The sequence below is a fragment of the Hibiscus syriacus genome, unplaced genomic scaffold (genome assembly GCF_006381635.1).
Source record: "Hibiscus syriacus cultivar Baekdansim isolate YM2019G1 unplaced genomic scaffold, ASM638163v2 tig00113725_pilon, whole genome shotgun sequence".
Taxonomy (NCBI): domain Eukaryota; kingdom Viridiplantae; phylum Streptophyta; class Magnoliopsida; order Malvales; family Malvaceae; genus Hibiscus; species Hibiscus syriacus.
In genome coordinates, this window is record NW_024063471.1 from 10,244,580 (window position 1) to 10,259,619 (window position 15,040).

The 15,040-nt window shown below is 32.4% G+C and overlaps 1 protein-coding gene across 2 annotated transcripts; it reads right to left on the bottom strand.

The window, feature by feature from the left end:
- Window positions 1–3,495: 3,495 nt before the first annotated feature.
- LOC120187548 (phosphoglucan phosphatase DSP4, amyloplastic-like) lies at window positions 3,496–14,465 on the bottom strand. Of its 2 annotated transcripts, none has more exons than XM_039191249.1 (14): window positions 14,388–14,413; window positions 14,201–14,279; window positions 14,033–14,077; window positions 13,329–13,431; window positions 12,945–13,021; window positions 12,779–12,855; window positions 12,553–12,633; window positions 12,234–12,366; window positions 12,034–12,093; window positions 9,134–9,190; window positions 8,137–8,232; window positions 5,891–5,950; window positions 4,851–4,958; window positions 3,496–3,764 (listed from the first exon to the last, which is right to left on the bottom strand). In XM_039191249.1, the coding sequence occupies exons 1-14, from the start codon at window positions 14,411–14,413 to the stop codon at window positions 3,630–3,632; spliced, it is 1,137 nt and encodes a 378-aa protein (XP_039047180.1). In that variant the 3' UTR covers window positions 3,496–3,629. The 2 variants fall into 2 exon arrangements, with proteins under 2 accessions (XP_039047180.1, XP_039047181.1); XM_039191250.1 differs by having other exon boundaries at window positions 3,630–3,764; window positions 14,201–14,273; window positions 14,388–14,465.
- Between the last annotated feature and the right edge of the window lie 575 nt (window positions 14,466–15,040).

Genomic DNA, 15,040 nt, shown 5'->3' on the forward strand with positions numbered 1-15,040 from the left:
TTTTCAAAGTCTTTCTTCTTCTTCTTCTTCTTCTCCTCCTCCTCCTCCTCCTCCTCCTCCTCCTCCTCCTCCTCCTCCTTCTCATTCTCCTCCATTTTCATCTCCTTATGTTGATTAAGAACTGACTTTATTGACTCTTTCACCCACTCCTCATCTGAAGACGAGCTTGAATCAGAATCATCAAATCAGAGTAATCAAACGCAAAATGATCTTTGGGAAATAACCTGAAATATTCTTCCCACAACTGCTTGATTTGGTTCCCATATAAGTCTATCAACTAACTCAACTCCTATTTATAGATGAAATCTTCTCAAAATGACCGTTGGAACTCATCAAGCCCTCAGGACGAATTCCAACGGCTATCTATTCAAATCCAACTGAACTCGTCACCTCGAGGTAACAAGTTCCAACGTCTTTTTTTTTAATTATAATTTTAAGTATTAGCGGGAAAAATTAATAATATTCTAACGAAACTCGTCACATCGAAGTGACGAGTTTTTAAACAAATAAAATAATATGCACGCAATAAAAATAATAATATCCCACTTATACTTAGTAAATATCATAGATCCTCAATTAAAAATCAATATCACCTAAAACATTTATTTTTTGTTTTGGGTTCGGTAATGGGCCAATTTAACCAAAGATTGTTACGGGTTTTTTTTCTTCTTAGATAGTAGAAATAGTTTTTTTGTTACTTTTTATGTATATAATTTTGATTCTTTAAATTAAAATAATTTTAAAATCAAACTTTTTGTTTGTATATATTCAACTCTTTAATATAATATATTCAACCTTGGTTTTTTTTCTTGTTCATAGATATGATTGATAAGACAAATTTTCAGAGTATCTTGAATTTTTTAAATTTCGTTTAAGTCCTAAATTTAATATCGATTATAAAAAAATTATTAACAATAAAATACATAATATATTACTATAACATTAAAAATATACTAAATTATAATATATAAAATATATAAATAATAGAAAAACTAATATATTTTTTGAAGTTGTATTTTTAAAAATAATATGAAAAATTCTAAGTATATAATTATTATATGACATCCAAACAAATTATAGGTTCAAAAATAAAGATATGATATTTTATTTGAGAGGCGAATAATCTACTATAATAACAATTCATACATGAAAAATAAAGGATTTATTTATTAGTTTTAGTCGTAAAAAAAATTTATTCTTTGCATAGAATTAGAGGTTAAACAATTAATATAATACCAATGTAATTTTTTTAGTTAAACTGTGAAAAAAAAATATATATTATATTAATTATATGCGGGACGGACGTAAAATTTTATGTTAGGAGTGATTAACTTCTAAAATTTTAGGAGGTGATGAATTTATAAAAATTCTAAGGGTGAAAATAAATTTTTAATAAAAAATACATAAAAAATCTAAAATATATATAGTAATTTTAAATTTCCAGTGAATACTACCCCACCCGCCCTGTTGTTAGCCCATCCCTGATTATAGATTAAGTATACTTTTTTTTATCAAATTTAGATGATATAATTGAATCGTTCTACAGTTTTTATATAAACACTTCTAGTTTCATATTATAAATTTAACTTATTGAAAAATATTTTAATAGAACAATTAATTTTGTAGAGACTTTCTCTTTAGTTTCATTAAAAGAATCTTTAAGGATAATTATGATACTTGCTGCTAATATTTAATCTTGACTTAGATAAGGAGTATTTCAAAATTGTTTTTTTTCCTCAATGATAACATTGAGAAGTGTCGTGGCTAAGTATCATGAATTTCAATGGCAAATCTGCAGGTAACTTACCGGTGGTTAAGTTATTAATTATATCTGTGAACCATGAGGTAGCTCCCTGCGCCAACATCAAGTTTTCTTCAAGGAATTCTTCGCGAAGCGGTGCGTCAATTGTAGAGGGGGATGTTGACTCAAATGATCGGGTACTAAATTTGTATCCTTTCTTATCTTTATTTCCAGATTATACTCTTGTAAGAGTAAAATGCAACGAATTAGTTGCGACTTCACCTGCTTCTTGCTCATCAGGTACTTCAAGACTGCATGATCAGAGAAAATAATTATTTTAGTACCAATAAGATATGTTCGAGACTTTTTTAAAGCAAAAATAATGGCAAAGAACTCTTTTTCGGTAATCGAGTAATTCCACTGAGCCGAATCTAATTTCCTTGACGCGTAAGCTATGATGTGAGGTTTTCTGTCCAAGAACAGCTCCAATGCTTGAATCGCTCGCATCACGCATAATCTCAAAGGTGTAATCCCAATTAGGCAGTTGAATGATTGATGTCGAAATGAGCTTTTCCTTTAGAATATCAAACGATTCTTAGCACTCTAGATCGAAGTCAAAAGCTTTGTCCTTTTGCAATAAATTGCACAACCGCTACACCACCTTGGAAAAATCTTTTATAAACTTGAGGTAAAATCTTACATAACCAAGAAAATATCAAACTTCCCTCACAGTTGTGAGGTATGGGAGTGAGCGTATAATATCGGTTTTTTCCTTATCTACCACTATTCCATCAGAAGAAATGATATCGCCAAGAATCAAATTTTTATCGACCATAAAATAACATTTTCATAATTCAACACAAGGTTAAATTCAAGGCATTGCTTCAATACATTGATTAAATTCAAAAGACATTCGTCGAAAGAATTACCATATATCGTAAAATCATCCATGAAGACTGCAATTCCTATTTCAGCGTAGTCGGAAAATATGCTAAGCATGTATCTTTGAAACGTAGCGAATTTCAAAGGTCGAAGGGCATTCGTCGATAAGCAAATGTATAAAAGGGACAGTTAAACACCGTTTTTTCTTAGTCCTCTGGTGCCAATAATATCTAAAAGAAACCAGAAAAAGCGATCAAGACAGCAGTAGTGAGATTTATCGGTTAAAGAGTTCAACTTCCTACAGTTGATGCGAATCTTCCATTCATTTTGAACTCGCGTAGGGATTATTTCACCTTCAGAATTTGAATTAAATTATGTAAATAATAATTGCATTTGTATAAAATTGAACATAAATGATAAGATTTAAAAAGGACACATTTTTTTACAAAAATATATCAATATTTCTATATATATTTGATTTGTCTTATATCCAACTTAACTTGAATTGACCTTAAGATCTAAAGTTGACCCAAACCGAAAATAACTGATCAGATATTGATCCGATCCAAAAATCAACCGATCTAATTTGATCCGATCTGATATTGACCCAACCTGATACCTAAACCGAACTGACTTACTATAGACCCAAATAAAACCAAACTCGAAATGACCTAATCCGAATTAAGTTTAAACCGAAATGACCCGAATCAAACTAACTTGAACCGAACTCTATCTGAATGACTCGTTTGCCACCTCTAATTGATGTCATTTGTTTTTAAAGATGATATTCAAAATTAAAACTTAAATTAAACATTAAACACGATAGTTTAAGTAAAAAGGTTCAGTTTACCCAATAAGGAATTGGAGTAATATAGCATGAAGAAATCAGTTTTATTTATTGTAGTAATTCTAGCAGAGAGCAGTTGATCCATATTGCTATAATACAAGCTTATTTCAAACAAAATTTACAGCTATTGTAATATTGCCCTGTATTTTAATCTTCAGCCTACTCTTCATCATCAGGGTAGGATTCCAGAAACTGTCTAATTTTCATTCTTTCTTCTTTGGTAAGATCAGGATCATCACTAGTCAACCTCTTCCTAACTGCTCCACAACCACTGTTTGGATCACTGTCAACAACCTGCACCGGGAAATAAGATTTATAAAATTTTAAGAGACAAAATATATTATTAATAAAAAATATAAAAAATCATCTAAAATATATAATAATTTATTTTTTTATGAGAAAAATGCCCCCAATTACCCCTTAATCAATCTATGCTCAGATTAAAAGCTGCCTAGTTTTGGGCTGCTTTGAAATACGGACAACTGATGAGACAGTCCATGAAACAGAAAATTCATAGAAAAAAATTTAAGGGTTGTTTGTTTGCCTCTTAATAGAATTATTTAACGTTGAATGTTGAACCGTTCAGTATTCAGTGCGTTTGTTTCGCACCTCTGAATGATTCAGTACTGACTGATTCAGCACAGAAGTACATTCTGAATGATTCACCACAAAAGTGCATTCTGAATAATTCAGAATCATTATCAAGCAGCATGTCACATTTAGAGCTAATTCATACAGAGTCTCTGAATCATTCAGCATTTGAATCATTCAACGCTTAATCATTCTAAAGTAAACAAACAACCACTTAGTTTTTATTTTTTTTGGAGATGACCTCCGAAACTAAAAAGCGGTTTTAAAGAATACTGTAGAAAAATATTTTTAAAATTATAATTTAAAATTTAATTATTTGTAATTAGTGTTAAAATTATTTTTAAAAAGATAAAAGATTTATTTTAAACATTATGTTATAAATTAAAATTAAATAATCGAGGATAAAAATATAATTTCACTCAAGTGATTTTCCACATCAAAAACTATAAATTTGAACTTTTAAATAATGTTAAAAATCACTTTTCCAACTGTGATTTTAAATCAACATTTTGATATTTGACATTGCTTATAGAGTGAAAAATCACTTTTTGTTACCAGAAACATTTTCAAACTGGCCCTAAATAATACAAAGGTGGCTTACACTTGGCAATATATATACTCATTTCATGTTTTCTAGTTCGTAGTTTGGTTTAAGAATGATATAATCAAGTATTAGTTATTTTTCCAATGTCCCGTCCAAAATTGTCAAGTCTAATCTTGAAGAACCTTAAATAAACCCATGATAACATTCATTTCTGCTACATGGGTTATGGGAAAGTAGAAACTTACATGAAGAAAATTGTTGACATGGCCATCTTTGTTGGGGGTTGTTACCAGCTCATATTCATTGTAGGTCCATTCACCATCAACTATATACTTGTACTCGTAGCGTCCTTCCTGTTAAATAACATGGAAAACCAACTATTATCTTCTGATGTAGTAAGAAAAAATACACTAGTAACTTACACATGTACCAAATTGTTTCATTTCCTAACAAGAAAAGAAAAAAAAAAGTCCATGATATGTTCCAATTGACTGTGTTCGACCACACATGAACGAATGAATGAAGCATTTAAATTGCTTAAAAACGATTTTTTTAATAAATTGCATCATATGTCCTCAAACTATAACTCTTATTTCAAATTGGTCTTTAAATTTTCAAATGTTTCAATTTCATCCTCAAACTATGATTCTCATTTTAAATTAATCCTTAAACTTTTAAACATTTTAATTTCATCAATAAACTATGACCTCTTTCTAAATTGATCTCCAAACTTTTAAATATTTCAATTTTATCCCCAAATTCAACAAAATATGTAATTAATTTCAACCATGGTTTAGTCAAAAGTTTTTTTGCCCAAACATATAATGATATAATTTGGCCTAACGAATTTATTAAGAAGGGAAGTGATTAGTGTATACGTATAGTCTGAGATGAAATTAGAATATTAAAATAGTTTAGGGACCAATTTAGAATGAAGATCATAGTTTGGGGATGAAATCAAAATATTCAAAAGTTTGAAGACTAATTTAGAATGATAGTCATAGTTTAGGGATGAAATTGAATCATTTAAAATTTTAGGAACAATTTATAATGAAGGACATACTTTGAAGATATGTGGTGCAATTAACTCTTTTAATAATGAATGCTCAAACCCCTGCATATGCGGTGCTCGAACCCAGGACATCCAGGGATAGGGATAATAACATGGCTTAGAAAAACATAAAAAGTACATAAGTTAACAAAGATAAATGTCGGATTCTCAAAGGTGCTTTCAACATTGAACAGACTAAAGATAAAATGCAGTAGTGCAACAAAAGATGATTACCGGCAGTTCTCTCTTAAGAGTCCATGAACCAAGCTCTTCGTTAAACTTCAAAGGCATTCTCTGGATAAAAACGAAAGATCAATAAGCTGAATGTGAATAAATTAATTAGTGTATCATCTTAAAAAGAATGAATAACTATCCTCAAAACTTGTTTTCAATTTTGCATGAAAAGGGACAAATGCAAAAGAAATAACAGCAATATGGAAGACGATTCTCGGTCCATTATCGAGAAAACCAATAACTTTTTATATGCACAAAACTGGTTATGGCATGCAAGATTTAGATTCAGAGCCAACAGTGAGGAAAAAGGCCCCCGGTTGGACATCTGATTATCCACCGTCAAAATGATTTTCTACACTATACCAAGCATTGTAAGGAAAAAGACTTGAGTTCTTGATTCAACTTATCAAGATCATTTGAATCCACTTCAAAGGATAATCATCAAAATCTTACTTCTCTATTATGTATGCTACATTGTTCAAAGGGAGGAAAAGTAAATTTCAGTTTACACTGGTTTGAAATATTTTTCCTTTTAGTGATGTTGGGTTCGTTCTCAGAAAAAGTGGGATTCGGTCCTCCTATTATGGCAGAATTGATGGCAATTAGGAGAGGGTTGAATCTATTCCTGGAATTGGGTTTGTTGGTGAATCGAAGGCTTATTTTGGAGTCCGATAGTGAGGTGGTAGTGGAGTGGATAAAAAATCCAGCTAGCTCCACTCCAATGTTTCTATCCACTGTTAAAGATATTGCAGACATTGTGGTCAATAAAGGGGTCATTGTTCGTCATGTGGCGAGAGTAGCTAATTATGAAGCGGATGAATTTGCCAAATTAGGGATTGGTTAAATGATGGGGAATTAATTGGGTTGTTGTTTTTCTATTATTGGTATATCGGGAAGATTTGGGAATGGTATATGTTTGATTAACCTAGGAGGTAGTTTTTGTGTAGGGTATTAACATATAAATGTAGGTAGTGCAGTTTTGCACTGTGTTGAGTGGGCTGCCATCATTTTTGGGTGGTAGTGTGTTCTTATTGTACTTGGTTTTTATGCAATAAAATTTCTAAGGCACTCTTTTCCTCCTTCCAATGTCCGTTGAGTCTTTTTGCTTGACGGTTATGAAGGGGGTTTTTAACGAAGCCTTTCTTTTTATCAAAAAAAATTATTTTTCCTTTTCGGATGTTCCCTTGATAATGAAAAAAATACCTTCCAGCAAAAAAGGTAAATAAAAAATAGTTACAACAATAAAGCTCATAAGAAAAAGTAGATTACCTCAATTAACATTAAGGGTAGTGAAATGATTTTAAGTAGAAAAGATGACATGAGAGAAAAAAGAAAATGAAAAAAAAAAATCATCAAAAATCATGATTAGTACAGATCCTATCCTTCACCCTAGTAACTGAAAGGAAAAACTAGAAACCCCCATAAACGCACACAACATCTAAAAGCACACAATGCATCTGTTTTAAAGCAGCAGAAATATGCAGAGGTGGATATGTTTTCCTAGGAATAAACATTATTCAACTAAGGAAATCTATAAAAAAATATTTGTTTCCAACACTCGAGCATCTTCAGGCCTATGTTACTCGGTAGATCTATGTTAGGAAAGGTCTTTCTTTAATTGAGGATTGAGTTGGCCTCTGTTTTTGGTATCCAATCTATTTGCCGACTCATCCGGATCGGGTACTGTAGAGGCCCATTATAGGGACAACCCTCCCAATCCAGTTTGCTACATTCACAACACAATGAATCGAACCTTTGACTTTGCGTAAGAGTTATTGGACCTCTCTTTAATGAGTGCTAAGGTTTTCTGCTTGTTTTGATGATCTGAAAGGTTTCAAGTATCCTTTTGGTTAGCTGAACTATCAAATCCCAATCACAATAAGTCTTAACACTCAGGCTCAAGTGAGCGTGCCATATACATGTCTTAGACACAGTTATGATCAAATTTTTTCCACGTTTTTCTCTGTATTTTGGGGGGTTATATCTCCATACCCATGAATCAGGGCCTGAATTTAAGAATTCCACATGAATCTTGAATTTTTTTAACTTCACTAGACTAGCTCTCATCAATTACCACATTGTAATTCACAATATCATTTATTCAGGTAAAAAAAACTTGGCAGTGTGTCAATTGGCAGTTTTTGCATCCCTGAACAATGTCCATGACTTGTAGAATTCATAGGAACTAAATAAATCAAGAAAATTTGAGCATCTCAATGAGCTAATAATGAATAGTAGACAATTACCTGGCCCCACCCAAAATCAAGTCCAGAAACTTCCACTGCAGAGCACTTGTTATCTTCCCATGTCAAAGTGACAACCTCTTCCTTCAGATCAGTGAGCTTTACATTGAGAAAATATGATAAATGAACTTGCAAAAATCTCTCATTCAGTATATAACGCTTATACAGCAATTAACAATGTATGACACACCAAAATTTTAAATGTTTTTCAGACTAAATGATATTATTCCATAGAAAATAATGCAATTAATATTGTATTAAACACCAAAAAAGAGAATGTTCTACAATTTTCATGAACTCAATGAAGAAGATAATGGAATAGCTTTGTGCTTTTCTTAGTTTAATTTTAGTTTCTGCATATATTACAAATAATTTATTTTTTCTTAACAAGCTTTCGTATTAATGAATAATATGTGCTGCTAAAGGGGGGAGAGAGAGGGCAGGGTAAATATAAACAGAGAAAGTGTAGTGCAAGTCCCATGGATTTGTAGTTAAATTATTAGTTTTAGTTGTCACTATCTTTTGTGTGTACAGGACAAACAAACAAATAATCCTCAAGAATTCAGTTACCCTTATAATCCTTAGATATATTTATTTCAACTGAGATCACCGAAAAGGAGGTTGTATTAAAGAGCTATGGCAGGAAATATATCATATAGAAATCGGTCATTTGCAGCTATATACATCTGTAGTAATATGAATGGCTTAAACTCTACGAGAAAGAGAACACCTTGATGCCTGAAAAGGACAATAATTCTAACAAAAATTTTAGGATAAGGGCTTGAATGGTTCACATGTTAAGCATATGTTAGCACTACAGAAAAAATTGAAACTACAAAAAGTTTTCTGCACAATCGAACAGCATTTGTATATAATTTGCAGCAAGCAACACAGTCTACTGTTTATACAATAAACAAACAAATTCAATCATCCAGAAAGGAAACAAAAATTTTACGGGTTCCTTAACAATTAAGCCTATTGTAATAGAAGGACAACTCACAATATCAGCAGTTGCATTTTTTATGGCCTCCAATTTAGGGAAGCAAAACCTTTTGCTCTGAACAACAAGAAATGAAAAAAATATATATCAGAGATGCTATTAGATAACCTACATATAGAGTCACACACTATAAATGCAAAACCCTCTTTGGTGAATCTTGTCAGAAAATAGATTCCTAAATTAGGAAGATTATGTAATTAACTAGGATCCTGTAAATAGTTTTACAATCCCTAAGTTTAAGAGATTTAGTTCTTTCCCTAGAATAAGCTACTTTCCTAGCTTAAGAGTTTCCTAAGATAAGTCTACTATTTTGTATTTATAACCGTGTAACCTTTCCATGAAAATACAAGTGAATTACTCCACTTTAAACATTGTACAGCTCGTTTCTAGACCCTGTTATTTTTTTTCTAACAGTCTCCTTGTTAGTCCCAAATCCTTTCTTCAAAGTGCATAGTGTTGACTCAAGAGAAACATAGTTGAAGTGATTGACACCGGCAGTTCTGAGACTGCACAAGAAGTCACAATGAATGAAGGGAATTATTCTAGTTCAACAGGTGACTTGCAAAATATACAAACAGCTTATAGACTGAATGGAAAAAATTACTTTAAGTGGTCTCAACTAGTTCGTACGTTCCTAAAGGGCAGACGAAAGTTAAGCCATCTACTTGGTCTAGACCTAAAGAAGGAGATCCTAGGTTCGACGCTTGGGATGAACAGCACTCATTTATAATGTCCTGGTTATGGAATTCCATGGTTCCAGAAATTAGCGATACGTGCATGTTTCTTAACACAACCAAAGAAATATGGATGGCAGTGAAACAGACTTACTCAAAGGTTTGAGATGCAGCTCAGATCTATGAAATCAAGACTAAGATTTCATCTACCAAGCAGGGAAGCATATCAATCACAGAATACTTTGACCTACTGCAAAATCTTTGGCAAGAAATGGATCACTACCAGTGTATTCAGATGAGATGCAGTGAAGATGCAGCTATCCTAAAAAGGTTTGTTGGAAAAGATTGAATATATGATTTCCTTGCAGTACTAAATATCGAGTTTGATGTAGTAAGAGTCCAAATTCTTGGAAAGGAAGATCTGCCCTCACTAAATGAAATAATTGCAATCATTCGTGCTGAGGAAGGAAGAAGAGGAGTGCTGATTGAAAACAATCAAGTGGAGAGTTCAGCCTTGGTCACAAGGACTGAAACGGAGAGAAAAACTGGTCTATAGCAGTTGATTAGTGAAGATAATAAGCAAACAGAGTTAATAAAATCATCCAACAGGGACTCCCTATGGTGCACCTACTACAAAAAAACCTCATCACACGAGAGAAGTGTTGGAAGCTTCATGGGAAACCAAAAACAACAAATAAGAATTTTACATAAGAGGGAGGACCATCAAAGAGGCAAGGACGTGCATATGCAACAAAACAATTGGGTGAAGATTCTCAAGAGCTATCTGTTGAATTCAACAGAGAAGATATTGAAAAACTTAAGAGCCTGCTAGGGTCTCTGGAAAGCCCTCCTCAACAAGTACTTGTAGTCTAGTTTTCTCAGGTATATCCTCTTCTCAAATCTCTAAAGCTTTGGATATACCCACCAAAGGTTCCTGGGTAATTGACTCAGGAATTACAAACCATATGACCAATTCTTCACTTAGATTTATCACCTATACACCATGTCCTAGCAATAAGAAAATGACAGTGACAGATGGCACTGCTATAACAGTGGCTGGTCAAGGAGATATTGTTATAAGTAAAACCCTCACACTAAAAAACGTTCTTCATGTTCCTAAATTATTCGCTAATCTTATTTCAATCCAGAAAATCACCAAAGAGAAAATTGTTGAGTTCTATTCTATCCTCACCAATGCATTTTTTAGGAACGAGAAACGAGGAGGATGATTGGATGTGCTAAAGAAATCAATGGCCTTTACTATCTTGAAGACCACGTGGACAAGTTAGTGCCCTGAGTCCCTCACCATTATCCCTTCTATCAGAGTCTAAAACCAAGAAAGACCAAATATGGCTTCATCATCTTCACCTTGGTCATCCATCCTTTAAAGTTATAAAGCTTATGTTTCCTTCTCTGTTCAAAAACTTAAATGTTGAAGAATTCTATCGTGACATCTGTGAACTAGCGAAACATAAACGCACTTCCTTTCCAGTAAGAAATAAAAGAACCTCCAACCCTTTTACTCTTATCCATAGTGATGTTTGGGGGCCATCTACTGTTTCAAATATATTTGGGGCTCGTTGGTTTGTCGCCTTCATTGATGATTGTACTCAAGTATCTTGGATATTTCTCCTAAAACAGAAGTCAGATGTAAGCTCTGTCTTTAAGACCTTTTATACCATGATCAAAACCTAATTTGGGGCTGAAATAAAAAGATTTCGATCAAACAATGCCAGAGATTATTTCAACCAAATCCTCTCACCTTATTTTCAAGAAAAAAGTATTATACACGAGTCCTCATGTGTTAATACACCCTATAAAAGCATAAGGATCTGCCCCAAATATGATTAAAAAAATACTTTAAGGCAGGGATTATTATTAGCATAGTAAAACAAGTTGTTCAAATACCAAAACTATGATCCTGGCATTTAAATTAGTGCTACTTAAAACAAGGGATCTCGACCGCTTGGTTGGCATTACAAGAACAATCACAGTAATGATTGAATGTGTAAGTTGATAAAGAAACATCATAGTTGTTAAGAATATTGATTCAAGGATATGGTCATCAACCCTAAAATGGAAGAAATAAATCCATGCACCCAAAATATTATTGACCCCTTTAATCACTCTAAATCGATTTTATATATGTAGAAGAATAGGGCCTGTTTAGGCCTTAGGTTATTATTCAAAACAAAATGATAAGCATGGAAGAAAAGACAAAGATACCAGCAGTTCTGTGTGAGCATTGCTAAGCTTATAGCCTTGAACCCAGAACATATAAGCCATCTGTAATTAGTAACACCAAAAGTCTACAGATCAGTATTAAAATATATTAGAGGAACCAAAACATGGCTCATTTCATCAAGGTTTAGCTTTAAAAACTGGATGGAAAAAGACATTGCAGACAATTGAAATAAGTAGAATACCGCAACCGAAGGAGCTCTTCCAAGTCCAGCGGTACAATGTACATAAGTTACACCTCCATTCCTATTTACAGCCTTATACAATTTACTAACCACAGCAGGAAGCCTCATCCGTAAATCAAATGCATCGAAGTCCCTGCTTCATCCAATATTGACCAAAATATATTAACAACGAAAAGGACTCCAAATAGTTAAGGTATTAGGTGATACATAAAAGTTGCTATGACAACAAAATACTGGTTTCTCAAATAACTTTACAAATGATGTTGTTCACAGTGAAAACTTAGTATTGAGTAATGATCATTTCATTGTGACGTCTGACCTTATCCGAGCACGTATGTGTTCAATATCCCCGCATTCCTTGGCATAATCTTGAATGGCACCAATGTCAACCCCAAAATATCTGGAAATTATGGTAAAGGAAGCAAAGTACTCAATTGTTCAACAATTATTGTCTGTCTTATATGCAATTGTTGCCTAAAACTAATCATGCATATGAAAATATGAAAATTTAAATGAAAATTCAATGACAATAGTGTCTAGGATACTCCAAATCTGGGTCTTGCTGCAAGCAAAATATTGTTTTTACTCCAATTTTACGTAACTTGTCAATGTCTTCAGGAGTCTGTAAATTTAAAGAAAGGAAAAAATATTAATTTGGGTAACCATTCAAATATGTTTTAGTAATATTATTTACTAAGAAAGAAGAATTACCTGCAGACATGAGCCCACGATTAGGTCTGGGCGGATAAAGTTATAGTTCATTCCCAATTCATGCCTATAAGTCAAAACTGCGGGAAACCAGATAAAACAAATGATTAACAATGACTAAACAAAAGAAAGAAGCCAAATTATATAATACAGTGACTGCCAAAGCAATGATATCACTAGATTAAACACCAGAATTTTAGTTATCATGTTGAGATTTCATATAAAGATCTCCCTGCTAAATGTGAGAAACTAAATTAAGGTTTAGCATCTTTTTTGGGGGGCACCTCACATCCAAAAGCATAAGTCAGACTGTCAGAGCTTTGGACGAAAAATGTACCTAAAGCCATCTGCAAACTTAAAGCAAAAGCAGCACACAAGTGAACTTACCAGCACCCATAGCTTCTGTCATATTATGACTATATATCTCAGACTTTTTCTCCTCTGGTTCAGAGTCATTCTTCATTGCACTTGATGTGGAACCAGAAGTTGCCTATCGAAAGAAAATGTTAACCACCAACTCAAGGTCCAAAGACAATCAAGCAACAAGTTAAAGTGTACGAAGAGGAACTTTGTTCATCATAATACCAATCAATCATCATTTACAAACTCTCAGAAAGGTTATTAAACTTCCTGATAAAATTTGGGAGCAATTACAAATGATATACCCTATTTAAAAATAAAGTAGGCCATTTTGGTTTCACATGCTACATTTTAAAAGCAAATTAAAATTATCAAATCTCGTGATTCCAAACTACATGCACATTCTAGTATCGAAGTACAACATTGGCACTAAATTTTATTAGCAGCTTAACCAATTACCCTTACAAATAACTTGAAACAATCTTTTTTGTAAACTTCTCAGTTCCAATTATAAAAGATCTACCAATAATAACCTACAACTGAAACATTATACATGAATATATACCATCCATCAATCCACAAATACTAAAGAGTAAAGGATCAAATGGAGAAAAAAACTAAGAAAACAAATATCAAGAATCTACATAAAAAAAATCAAATCCATGAAGCTAATGCAAAATTCTAACGAAAACCCAGAAAATGAATCCCAAATACACAGGAAATTAAGTTACCGTAACCACCATACTCCGAGGCGCATCGCCCAAAATGATCCCTCCCTGCATTGAATCACAAAATTCATTAACCAAAGAACCAGAAAGATAAATCCAATATATATGGATATCCATGATCAAACTATAAACCAGATTCAGGGTTAAAGTTTTAATAGTTGAAAATGAAACCATCAAATTAACGGAACAAGGGAATGGTTTTCTCAGATTGCACTTGAAACCATGAAACTGCACAGCGTAGGATCTGAAACTATTCCAAAACAACGAATTTTAAGCAGGCTTTTTGTATAGATTCTGAAACAAAGTGTGCATTGGAATATTAAAAGCATTTAAAAAGAAAAAGGAATTTTGATCATACCTGGAGAGATTCTGAAGGCAATTCATGTCTGTTGAGATGAGAGAAAATATTATTTGGAAGATGACGGGAAGAAAAATATCTAAGTTACAGTTGTGATTTATGGGGGTGGGGGTTATATTTTTTAGTTGGGGAAATTAGCAAAATGGGGTTGTAGTCCAAAAGAATTTCATTTATGCCATTGGATCTATGAATGGGTTCCACTTTCTCTCTTGTTGTTAGAGGTTTGCATGGACTGGGTTCGTTAGATTCGGTCTGAGTTCATGTCTTAAAATTATATTTTTTATGTGGTGAAAACATCTCTTACTAAAATAGGATAAATTGATATTTTGAAAACATCAGAAATTAATTTTAAAAATAATAATTTTTATTAATGTTTTTTTACTTTATAATTTTTTTATTGATACAATAGTAAATTTAATTTTTAATATTTATATCATGTAATTTGATATTGATTTTAAAATATGTCACAATTTTATTTCGAAGAACGTTCACATGATAATATGTTTTAAATAAAATGTTATGGATATAGAGTTGTTATGTAACATTATCTTATTTTTATATATTTGATTTTTTTTTATATTTTACAATTTCATCTTATTATAAAATATTTTAGGGATCTCATTGTAAAATATAACACATGGCCTACACATCTT

What these genes read in the sequence shown, in the direction of transcription:
- LOC120187548 (XM_039191249.1), bottom strand. Translation starts at nt 14,413, where the DNA reads ATGAATTGCCTTCAGAATCTCTCCAG. An exon ending in CTTGTTCCGTTAATTTGATG is followed by an intron (nt 14,078 to 14,200) that starts GTTTCATTTTCA and finishes GATTCAATGCAG; the next exon opens with GGAGGGATCATTTTGGGCGA. An exon ending in ATGCTCACACAGAACTGCTG is followed by an intron (nt 9,191 to 12,033) that starts GTATCTTTGTCT and finishes CTTGTTGTTCAG; the next exon opens with AGCAAAAGGTTTTGCTTCCC.